This window comes from Hyla sarda, chromosome 5 (genome assembly GCF_029499605.1).
Source record: "Hyla sarda isolate aHylSar1 chromosome 5, aHylSar1.hap1, whole genome shotgun sequence".
Classification (NCBI taxonomy): domain Eukaryota; kingdom Metazoa; phylum Chordata; class Amphibia; order Anura; family Hylidae; genus Hyla; species Hyla sarda.
In genome coordinates this window covers 3,590,490-3,603,350 of record NC_079193.1, presented here as the reverse complement: position 1 = coordinate 3,603,350, position 12,861 = coordinate 3,590,490, and the positions used below count along the sequence as shown (strand labels likewise).

The following is a 12,861-nucleotide window of genomic DNA, read 5'->3' as shown; positions in this document are numbered from 1 at the left end:
TAACACCTACAATGTATCCAGTTAGATGTTATATACCGTATATTCTCGAGTATTAGCCGTTCCGAATATAAGCCTAGACCCCTAATTTCACCCAAAAAACCTAGGAAAAGTTATTGACTCGACTAGAAGCCTAGGGTGGGAAATAAATCATGCCCCCGTCATCATCCAGGCCCCCGTCATCATCCAGGCCCCCGTCATCATCCAGGCCCCCGTCATCATCCAGACCCCATCATCATCCAGGCCCCCGTCATCATCCAGACCCCCGTCATTATCCCCCCTGTCATCATGCCCCCCCCGTCATCATCCCCCCCGTCATCATCCCCCCTGTCATCATCCCCCCGTCATCATCCCCCCCGTCATCATCCCCCCTGTCATCATCCAGATCCCATCATTAACACCCCCGTCATTATCACCCCATCATCATCCCCCCCATCATCATCCCCCCTGTCATCATCCAGACCCCGTCATTATCACCCCGTCGTTATCAACCCGTCGTCATCCCCCTCGTCGTCATCCCCCTGGTCATCATCCCCCTCGTCGTCATCCCCCCCTTCATCATCCAGACCCCACTTTAGTTTTCTACTCACCGGGCCATCCATCTTCGGCCATCTATGCTGCAGGGACCGTCCGGTGGGGAGGGTTAGTCGTTCCGGGCTGTCCATCTTCACCGGGAGGCCCTCTTCTCCGCTCCGGTCGGCCAAGGACTAGTGACGTTGCGTTGACGACGCCTCACAGGGATGTCCTTGCACAGCAGACGTCCGTGACGTCCCTGCGCATGAACGTCCCTGCGTGGTAACGTCAATGCAGCGTCACTAGTTCGGGGCCCACCCGGAGCGTAGAAGATGGCCTCCTGGTGAAGACGGACAGCCCGGAACGACTAACCCTCCCCACCGGATGGTCCCTGCAGCATAGGTGGCCGAAGATGGACGGCCCGGACCATCCCCTCACAGCTAGGTTTTTGTTCACTCGAGTATAAGCTGAGGGGGAGAGGTGTTTTCAGCATGAAAAATTGTGCTGAAAAGCTCTGCTTATAGTCGAGTATATATGGTATTTGCATTTATCCTATAGAACTCTTTATTCTGAGCGAATAGAATCTCAGAATCATCAGTGACACTTGGTTAATATTCACACCCGCTATTTATGGTGTTAGGAGACGTTTCACCCCATTGTTCTAACGTGGGTTAAAATCTATTTACACCGCACAACTCGTAATAACATCCCGCAATTTTATACACCTGCCCTCTAATATGGAATATTAATACAGATTTACCTTGAGTTCTACTACTTGACCTCAATAACTAATGAAAAGCGCACATTTAAAGGGGTCCTCCAGGTTTAGGAAAACGAAAGTATTTTTTCCCCCGGAAACAGCGCCATTCTCGGTCTCAGGTTGTGGGTGGTACTGCAGCTCAGTTGCATTGAAAGCGTACCTGTCCCTGATTCCACAAAAAAATGAATTTTACTCAGTAGCTAATTTTTCTGCCCCTGTCACCTATATTTATTATAAAAATCCCTCTTTTCATTAGCTCACAGTGTTAGAAATCCTCTCTGGGGAAGGGGGCGTGTCCGTCCCTTGTGGTGGTGGGAGGTGATTGGTGTGGTGAGAGGGGGCATGTCCCTCCCTTGTTGTGATCAGAGATGATTGGTGGGTGGTGAGAGGGAGTGTGTCCCTCCCTTGGGGTGGTGGGAGGTGATTGGTGGAAGGGGGCGTGTCCCTCCTTGTGGTCAGAGATGGTTGGTGTGCGTTGGGAGGGGGCATGTCCCTCCTTGTGATGGTGGGAGGTTATTAGTTTATAGTGGAAGGGGGCGTGTCTGTCCCTTGTGGTGGTGGGAGGTGATTAGTGTATGGTGGGAGGAGGCGTGTCCATCACTTGTGGTGAGAGGTGATTGGTGTGTGGTGAGAGGGGGTGTGTCCCTCCCTTGTGGTGATTGGAGATGATTGGTGTGTCTGCTCATGCAGCCTTGTCCATGAGTCATCCGTTGTCCATGACTCATGGACAAGCCTGATGCTGCTGCTGGACTGGTTAGTGTCCCAGTAAGTATGAGGACCTCTAGTGTTGGTAGTTTCAGGGGCCGTTACCTTTATTCAAAACATTTTAAACAACCATATTACAAAAGGTCTTTAACTTTCATCAGTAACAAAAAGTTTTGGGATCTGACAGTGCCCATTGAAGTCAATAGACCCGGGTTGTAATATCACACACAACCTGAAGACAGGTGTGGCGCTGTTTGTGGAAGAAAACAGCTACATTTTCTTAGATTTTGATGCCAATTTACTAGAACTACAGATGGCAATAGTTAACGGGGTGGCATTCTTCCATAACATTCAATTACAGAAGGGCACTTTATCTTCTGTATCTTCTGTAAGCAGACAGCCCAGGGCCAGCACCATCGAGGGGTCCCGAGGGGATATGCTTTTCTTGCATTAGCCCAAACACTAATGTATGAATATATGAATATTTCTCTAACAATATAGCAAAAAAATAAAAGAGAAAAACTCAGTCAAAATCTCTCTGTGGATTCATTTGAACATATAAAAGTGAATAAAGAAAAAGTTAAAATGTAAAAAAAATTACATAATCATCATGCATTAAAGTTAAAGCCGTTCCCGTCCCAAGACATTGCACACTGCAGACAAATTGTTTCTCCACTTAGCTGTATAATAGTTTTTTTAAACATAATTTGAAGAACATAAAAAAGGTAAGAAAAAAAGATAAAAGGAATGTAACAGATTAAATGTGTAAATGTAAAAAAAACTATATGAAATTCATGAACAGGAATATTAACCCGGACAACTCACCCGAAAATAATGCAACCGGGGTCAAGACAGGGGTCAAGTCCTGGGGTAAAAAAGTGTGGGAACTCACCCAAGGATTTCACTTAAAGGGGTACTCCGCCCCTAGGCATCTTATCCCTTATGCAAAGGATAGGGGATAAGATGTCAGATTGCGGTGGTCCCTCCGCTGAGGACCCCCGTGTTCTCCCTGCTGTGCTGCACCCGGCATTCAATTAGAACGTTGGGTGCAGAGCCACAGCCCCTCAATGCTAGTCTATAGGAGGGGTCATGACAACCGTCACATCCACTCCCATAGACTTGCATTGAGGGGGGCATGGCAGTGACGTCACAAGCTTCTGCCCCCTTTGCCAGTCATTGGCACGAAGCGGAGTTCACTCCGTGCACCGGATGTCTGGGGTGCCACAGCCAAGATCGCTGGGGTCCCCATCGGCGGGACCCCCGGGATAAGATGTCTAGGGGCGGAGTACCCCTTAAACAACTGGTTCTGCAGGACTCCTGCTAATGGGAACTGTGTTCCTGCTGTGGAAGAAGTGCAGGAACTCCGTTCCCTAGAGTTCCTGCAGGACTTGAGCCCTGCCTAAAGATGAAAAGAATCAGCAAAAAAAGGCAAAAACAGAAAGATTCTTTGGGATGTAAAATGGCCCATGATGCTAAGGGGTTAAAGAGACAAGAAAGTTTTGCAATAAATCCCATAGTCCTCGGTGTCATCACCCGATGGCAGCCGACGTGTCTAAATATTAAAGCCGCGGTCCCGTTGTCGCTGCCGGCATCTCATTTTAGTTGCGCTGGATGTGATAAATAAGTCGCCGTGTTCTCAGGTAGAATACTCAGATATTTATTCATGTTTTTAAAATAATTTATTTCTTATTTGGAGCCGTCAGATAATAATTCGGAGGAGGTGAGAGGCGAAGACTGAGAAGATGAAGGTTTTATTATTAATGAATATATTACCGCCATCTTACGTTTGTGTCGCCTGCGCCAGTGATCAGGAGAGATCAGTTAGGACGCTCAGTTATATTTTTGAGACAAACTGTGGAAGAATTCAAGTGACGTACATGACACGCGCCAAATGTATTATGTCCTCTAAGACGTCACATTTCCTTAATGATAATAAATCTACCCCGGGGTCTTATTGATGCTCCTGGCTCTAGGGGCCGTCACGAATCTATTGCTTTCCAGTCCACGAAGTTTAGGAATTATAAACCAGAATTATTTACTTAAATTTACATGGCAAAACAAAATCCACACATTTTTGAATTTATTAACGATTTTTTTTCATTTTGAGTTGTTAAAGCATCATGTTCTGTCTTCTCATTGTCTTCCTATAGTCTTCTCATTGTCCACTCATAATCCTCCCATAATCTACTCATAATCCTTCCATAATCTACTCATAATCCTTCCATAGTCTACTCATAATCCTTCCATAATCTACTCATAATCCTTCCATAGTCTACTCATAATCCTCCCATAATCTACTCATAATCCTCCCATAGTCTACTCATAATCCTTCCATAGTCTACTCATAATCCTTCCATAGTCTACTCATAATCCTTCCATAGTCTACTCATAATCCTCCCATAATCTACTCATAATCCTCCCATAGTCTACTCATAATCCTTCCATAGTCTACTCATAATCCTCCCACAGTCTACTCATAATCCTTCCATAGTCTACTCATAATCCTTCCATAGTCTACTCATAATCCTTCCATAGTCTACTCATAATCCTCCCACAGTCTACTCATAATCCTCCCACAGTCTACTCATAATCCTTCCATAGTCTACTCATAATCCTTCCATAGTCTACTCATAATCCTTCCATAGTCTACTCATAATCCTTCCATAGTCTACTCATAATCCTTCCATAGTCTACTCATAATCCTCCCATAGTCTACTCATAATCCTCCCATAGTCTACTCATAATCCTCCCATAGTCTACTCATATTCCTTCCATAGTCTACTCATAATCCTCCCATAGTCTACTCATAATCCTCCCACAGTCTACTCATAATCCTTCCATAGTCTACTCATAATCCTTCCATAGTCTACTCATAATCCTTCCATAATCTACTCATAATCCTTCCATAGTCTACTCATAATCCTCCCATAGTCTACTCATATTCCTTCCATAGTCTACTCATAATCCTCCCATAGTCTACTCATAATCCTCCCACAGTCTACTCATAATCCTTCCATAGTCTACTCATAATCCTTCCATAGTCTACTCATAATCCTCCCACAGTCTACTCATAATCCTTCCATAGTCTACTCATAATCCTCCCATAGTCTACTCATAATCCTCCCATAGTCTACTCATAATCCTCCCATAGTCTACTCATATTCCTTCCATAGTCTACTCATAATCCTCCCATAGTCTACTCATAATCCTTCCACAGTCTACTCATAATCCTTCCATAGTCTACTCATAATCCTCCCATAGTCTACTCATATTCCTTCCATAATCTACTCATAAACCTTCGATAGTCTACTCATAATCCTCCCACAGTCTACTCATAATCCTTCCATAGTCTACTCATAATCCTTCCATAGTCTACTCATAATCCTCCCACAGTCTACTCATAATCCTTCCATAGTCTACTCATAATCCTCCCATAGTCTACTCATAATCCTCCCATAGTCTACTCATATTCCTTCCATAGTCTACTCATAATCCTCCCATAGTCTACTCATAATCCTCCCATAGTCTACTCATATTCCTTCCATAGTCTACTCATAATCCTCCCATAGTCTACTCATAATCCTCCCACAGTCTACTCATAATCCTTCCATAGTCTACTCATAATCCTTCCATAGTCTACTCATAATCCTTCCATAATCTACTCATAATCCTTCCATAGTCTACTCATAATCCTCCCATAGTCTACTCATATTCCTTCCATAGTCTACTCATAATCCTCCCATAGTCTACTCATAATCCTCCCACAGTCTACTCATAATCCTTCCATAGTCTACTCATAATCCTTCCATAGTCTACTCATAATCCTCCCACAGTCTACTCATAATCCTTCCATAGTCTACTCATAATCCTCCCATAGTCTACTCATAATCCTCCCATAGTCTACTCATAATCCTCCCATAGTCTACTCATATTCCTTCCATAGTCTACTCATAATCCTCCCATAGTCTACTCATAATCCTTCCACAGTCTACTCATAATCCTTCCATAGTCTACTCATAATCCTCCCATAGTCTACTCATATTCCTTCCATAATCTACTCATAAACCTTCGATAGTCTACTCATAATCCTCCCACAGTCTACTCATAATCCTTCCATAGTCTACTCATAATCCTTCCATAGTCTACTCATAATCCTCCCACAGTCTACTCATAATCCTTCCATAGTCTACTCATAATCCTCCCATAGTCTACTCATAATCCTCCCATAGTCTACTCATATTCCTTCCATAGTCTACTCATAATCCTCCCATAGTCTACTCATAATCCTCCCACAGTCTACTCATAATCCTTCCATAGTCTACTCATAATCCTCCCATAGTCTACTCATATTCCTTCCATAGTCTACTCATAAACCTTCGATAGTCTACTCATAATCCTCCCACAGTCTACTCATAATCCTTCCATAGTCTACTCATAATCCTTCCATAGTCTACTCATAATCCTCCCATAGTCTACTCATAATCCTCCCACAGTCTACTCATAATCCTTCCATAGTCTACTCATAATCCTTCCATAGTCTACTCATAATCCTCCCACAGTCTACTCATAATCCTCCCATAGTCTACTCATAATCCTTCCACAGTCTACTCATAATCCTCCCATAGTCTACTCATAATCCTCCCACAGTCTACTCATAATCCTTCCATAGTCTACTCATAAACCTTCGATAGTCTACTCATAATCCTCCCACAGTCTACTCATAATCCTTCCATAGTCTACTCATAATCCTTCCATAGTCTACGCATAATCCTCCCACAGTCTACTCATAATCCTCCCATAGTCTACTCATAATCCTTCCATAGTCTACTCATAATCCTTCCATAGTCTACTCATAATCCTTCCATAGTCTACTCATAATCCTCCCACAGTCTACTCATAATCCTTCCATAGTCTACTCATAATCCTTCGATAGTCTACTCATAATCCTCCCACAGTCTACTCATAATCCTTCCATAGTCTAGTCATAATCCTTCCATCGTCTACTCATAATTTACCCATAGTCTACTCATAATCCTCCCATAGTCTACTCATAATCCTTCCATAGTCTACTCATAATCCTTCCATAGTCTACTCATAATCCTTCCATAGTCTACTCATAATACTCCCACAGTCTACTCATAATCCTTCCATAGTCTACTCATAATCCTCCCATAGTCTACTCATAATCCTCCCATAGTCTACTCATATTCCTTCCATAGTCTACTCATAATCCTCCCATAGTCTACTCATAATCCTTCCACAGTCTACTCATAATCCTTCCATAGTCTACTCATAATCCTCCCATAGTCTACTCATATTCCTTCCATAGTCTACTCATAAACCTTCGATAGTCTACTCATAATCCTCCCACAGTCTACTCATAATCCTTCCATAGTCTACTCATAATCCTTCCATAGTCTACTCATAATCCTCCCACAGTCTACTCATAATCCTTCCATAGTCTACTCATAATCCTCCCATAGTCTACTCATAATCCTCCCATAGTCTACTCATATTCCTTCCATAGTCTACTCATAATCCTCCCATAGTCTACTCATAATCCTCCCACAGTCTACTCATAATCCTTCCATAGTCTACTCATAATCCTCCCATAGTCTACTCATATTCCTTCCATAGTCTACTCATAAACCTTCGATAGTCTACTCATAATCCTCCCACAGTCTACTCATAATCCTTCCATAGTCTACTCATAATCCTTCCATAGTCTACTCATAATCCTTCCATAGTCTACTCATAATCCTCCCATAGTCTACTCATAATCCTCCCACAGTCTACTCATAATCCTTCCATAGTCTACTCATAATCCTTCCATAGTCTACTCATAATCCTCCCACAGTCTACTCATAATCCTCCCATAGTCTACTCATAATCCTTCCACAGTCTACTCATAATCCTCCCATAGTCTACTCATAATCCTCCCACAGTCTACTCATAATCCTTCCATAGTCTACTCATAAACCTTCGATAGTCTACTCATAATCCTCCCACAGTCTACTCATAATCCTTCCATAGTCTACTCATAATCCTTCCATAGTCTACGCATAATCCTCCCACAGTCTACTCATAATCCTCCCATAGTCTACTCATAATCCTTCCATAGTCTACTCATAATCCTTCCATAGTCTACTCATAATCCTTCCATAGTCTACTCATAATCCTCCCACAGTCTACTCATAATCCTTCCATAGTCTACTCATAATCCTTCGATAGTCTACTCATAATCCTCCCACAGTCTACTCATAATCCTTCCATAGTCTAGTCATAATCCTTCCATCGTCTACTCATAATTTACCCATAGTCTACTCATAATCCTCCCATAGTCTACTCATAATCCTTCCATAGTCTACTCATAATCCTTCCATAGTCTACTCATAATCCTTCCATAGTCTACTCATAATACTCCCATAGTCTACTATTAATCATTCCATAGTCTACTCATAATCCTTCCATAGTTTACTCATAATACTCCCATAGTCTACTCATAATCATTCTATATTCTACTCATAATCCTTCCATCGTCTACTCATAATCTACCCAAAGACTACTCATAATCCTTCCATAGTCTACTCATAATCCTTCAATAGTCTACTCATAATAATTCCATAATCTACTCATAATCCTTCCATAGTCAACCCTCAGTCTACTTATAATGTAAACAATATCAACATAATCTAAGCACAGTCCACTGTACAGAATTCTTCATCTATTTATTCTTTTTTTTCCAGGTACAAGCCGAAATTAAGAAATCATGGAGTAGGTGGACATTGGCGCTGGACTTTAAAAGAAAAGCCAGGAGTGGAAGTACCACCTACAGCTATGGACCTATGGTGTCCCACACAAGTATCACTAATGTCACCACAAGGGGCACATTGGCCTTACATCTGAACACTAGACTTGTGTCCGCCGCCCTGAACGGGCACCGAAACCTACCAGGCTACGTAAAAAATGGGTCCATTTCTGAGAACTCAATCCCTTCTTCAGGACCAGAGCAGTACAACAAGGACGAGGAATATCTCAATGGGTCGGGGGTCTACGACGCCGAACGACCGGCTGCCGAAGTCGTAGAAGAAGAGAGAGAGACTGTAATGTAAATAGGTATTTCGCGAGGATCCAAAGAGGACACAAAATGCAAAAGAACAAATATGGGGAAAAAAGACAAAATTGGGGATCCGGTGAGAGATGGTCGATCACATGACTGATCCTTCTCTTACCAATCAGCTGATTGTTTCCAACACAGTTTTTGGTGAACAGCGCAAAAACATCACAGTCACTCACCGAGCCATCTATGTACCGCCCCACCCCCACCTCCACCCAAACCACCAGAGCACAAAAAGTCACAACCATCTTTTACATATTAAGTGTAATTTTTTTTTTTAATAACGTTCCAGTTTGTTAATTTTGATTAATTGTGAAAAAAATATTATTATTATTATTTTATATTTGTATTTTTTTTTTTAAAGACATTTATGTATCAATCCTCTATGTTAGAGACGTGGATTTAAAAAAAATATATATATTGTGATTGCATTTTCTACAAGAATCGAAAGAAAAACTGAAAAAAAGACAATTGTAATTACGCATGTACAAAAGATTATTATGATTATACCGTATCTCGATTTTTTTTTTGTTTTATTCAATGTCAGCAAAAAGTATTGCCTGAACCTCACAGAATATACACACTAATGTATTGTGAAAAAAAAATTGAGAAAAACTAAAAATACACAACATAAATGTATCACAAAAAAATCGGAAACGTCAACAAATAGAATGTATCAAAAGTTATAATGTTTAGAAAAGTAAAGAAAACGTTTACGACCCCTAAAAAAAAAAGTGGAAAATGTTTCTCTTAAAGGGGTACCCTGCCCCAGACATCTCATCCCCTATCCAAAGGATAGGGGATAAGATGTCTGATCGCGGGGGTCCCGTCGCTGGGACCCCTGCGATCTCTGCGCAGCACCCATTGTTTGTTCAGAACTCTGGGTGCGGGCGGCGGGATCGTGACACCACTGCCACTCCCCATTGTGATGTCATGGCCACGCCCCCTCAATGCAAGCCTATGGAAGGGGGCGTGGCAGACGCCACGCCCCCTTCCATAGGCTTGCATTGAGGGGGCGTGGCCATGACATCACTACCCTGCCGCCCGCTCCAAGCGTTCGGAATACAAAATGTTGCGACTGCTGGGGCAATGGAATACTCCTTTTAAAATAATAAAAAAAAAAAATAATTAAACAAATTTTAGTTAAATATGTGCCCCCCCCCCCCCCTGCCTTAACTATGCAACAAGCCATTGACAGTAAGAAAACTGTAGGAAGTCGAGGATGAGAAATTCCCTGATTCTTGAGGGAAACGCTAAATTCTGCAGCGAATTATTGATATTTTGCCTCAGGAAATAAAATAAAAAAAATATATAAATGTTTGTTAAAAATAAAAAATTTTAAAATATAAATTGTACAATAAAAACAGCAAAATGCTGCTGATATATTTTCATTAATATATGAACAATGAGAATAATATATTTAAACAATGAACTATGTGGATAAACTATATTGTGTGCATCAAGTGTATGGAGTGTATTAGTACATGACGCAAGACTATAAGGACCAAGTGGGGGAAAAAATGGTTATTTTATTTTTTGTCCTTTTTTTTATTTTTTATTTTTTTTATGTTCTGTTTTGTTTTTTACGTTCTTTGAGAAATATATGATTTTCAGATGGAAAAGGTGGTTGTTGTTGTTTGTTTGATTCATTTTTCTATCACTACTTTTGGATTCTTGTGGCGAAAAACAGGACAAAAACTCTCGAACAGGAGCAGCGTCAGAAAGTGGAGAACAACATTTTGGAAAAATAAATAAATAAAATAAAAAAAATATAAAAAAAAAAATATATATATATATATATATATATATATACACACACACACACACACACACACACATACACACACACACACACACACACACAATAATGTTATATGGCAATGCCTAAAGCGTACCTGTCATTTAAAAAAAAATGTTTTGATTTTGTTACATTAACACTACAGAGAGGGTGACAAGGTGATTTTAAAGGGGTTATCCAGGATTTTTTTTTTTTTTTTTAATATATATATATATATATATATATATATATATATATATAATATATATATCTCAACTGGCTCCAGAAAGTTAAACAGACTTGTAAATTACTTCTATTAAAAAATCTTAATCCTTTCAGTACTTATGAGCTGCTGAAGTTGAGTTTTTCTTTACTGTCTAAGTGCTCTCTGATGACACCTGTCTCGGGAACTGTCCAGATTGGAAGCAAATCCCCATAGCAAACCTCTTGTACTCTGTGCAGTTCCCGAGACAAGCAGAGATGTCAGCAGAGAGCACTGTTGTCAGAGAGAAAACAACAACTCAACTTTAGCAGCTGATAATTATTGGAAGGATTAAGATTTTTTAATAGAAGTAATTTATAAACTGGTTTAACTTTCTGGAGCCAGTTGATATATATAAAAAAAATACCCCTTAAAGGCTCTCATTGCTGTTATTGGGCCCCTGAGAGCCCCTAACGTGGTGCTCAGATATTTCAAATCCTCTATATGTCAGGAAGGGGAGTGGATGGACCAGAGCTGGTCTGTTTTTTGGAAGTACACACACAAGAACTTCCTCCCTTAGTTTCTTAGCCAATCACCACACAGGACTCAGTCCTTACTGTTGTATGGTGACATAGAGCTAGGGAAAAGGTGCTGAAGTGGGAGGAGAGATACTGATGCACTGGGGTTTTAAAGCAGTAGTGTAGTGAAAAATAACTTATCCCCTAACCAAAGGATAGGGGATAAGTTATAGATTGCAGGGGGTTAGACCACTGGGACCCCCAACGATCTCCTGAATGGGGCCCAGGAAGTCTGCTGGAAGTGGGTGTGCTGATTCCCGCACATGTCGGTGGCCGACATACCCCCTCCATGTATCCCATAGAAATGCAGCGGATTCCTGCGGGGGTCGGAACGGCCGCTTCCAGCAGACTGCCGGGGCCCCTTTCAGAAGATCGTGGACCCCCACGATCTATAACTTCTCCCCTATCCTTTGGATAGGAGATAAGAAGTAATTTTTCACAGCACTACTCCTTTTTTAAGGTGCTGTATAAGAAGACATGCTGGAAACAACAGCAGCAATGAAGGGGTTACACTAAGCATTCAGCTGCTGTTGTTGAGCAGCTAAAACAGGTAAGCACAGGGCGTACACTAGAACCTCTATACTATAATAGTCGCTGCTACACTATAGAAGGAAAACTCTGTGTGTCGATGATCCGATTCATAAGAAGAGAGAACATACCATGACACATTAGTGGTATGGGGGAGGTTGGGATTCCTCTGTGCTGCTGTGGAACCCTTCTTGCTATACGTAGCTGTTATTCTGTGACCTCCTCCTTGTCTTCTTCATGCCCGGCCCCGTCACACACAGTCCTGTCCTAACATCATCAGCCAGAACGAGCAGGTCACGGCTGTCCTTTATTATTAATGAATCCAACAAACACACCTCCACAGTAATGTCAGGATCAAGCAGGGCGCTGGGACTCTGGACAGGCTAAAAGATTTTATTACCCATAAGGCAACGTGTTTCGCGGTGACTCAGCTTCATTGGGCATCTTTATTATTAATATCCTTTATATTCTTAGCATTGTAAGTCTCCAAAAAAAAGGAAGATCTCGGACTCCAAAGAATCTTCCTAGTTCTCTGTCTTCTTTACTATGTACTCACCGCTCCCTATTCCTAAAGTCCCCCCCAATCCTTGGCACAATGCAGACAACTTCATAGCACTGGTTAGTTAGGGGAAGGGGTCGGATCTGGGGTCTGTATTGGTGCAGGGGTCTGGTCTAAGGTTTGCA

The 12,861-nt window shown here is 41.7% G+C and overlaps 1 protein-coding gene across 1 annotated transcript in view; it reads left to right on the top strand.

The window, feature by feature from the left end:
• Positions 1–10,010, top strand: part of PTH1R (parathyroid hormone 1 receptor) — a 294,531-nt gene extending 284,521 nt beyond the window's left edge. Inside the window, exon 11 of the mRNA XM_056518705.1 lies at positions 8,722–10,010. Coding sequence (XP_056374680.1) covers positions 8,722–9,087 — 366 coding nt within the window. The 3' untranslated portion in view covers positions 9,088–10,010. The remainder of the gene's footprint in view (positions 1–8,721) is intronic.
• Positions 10,011–12,861: the final 2,851 nt, after the last annotated feature.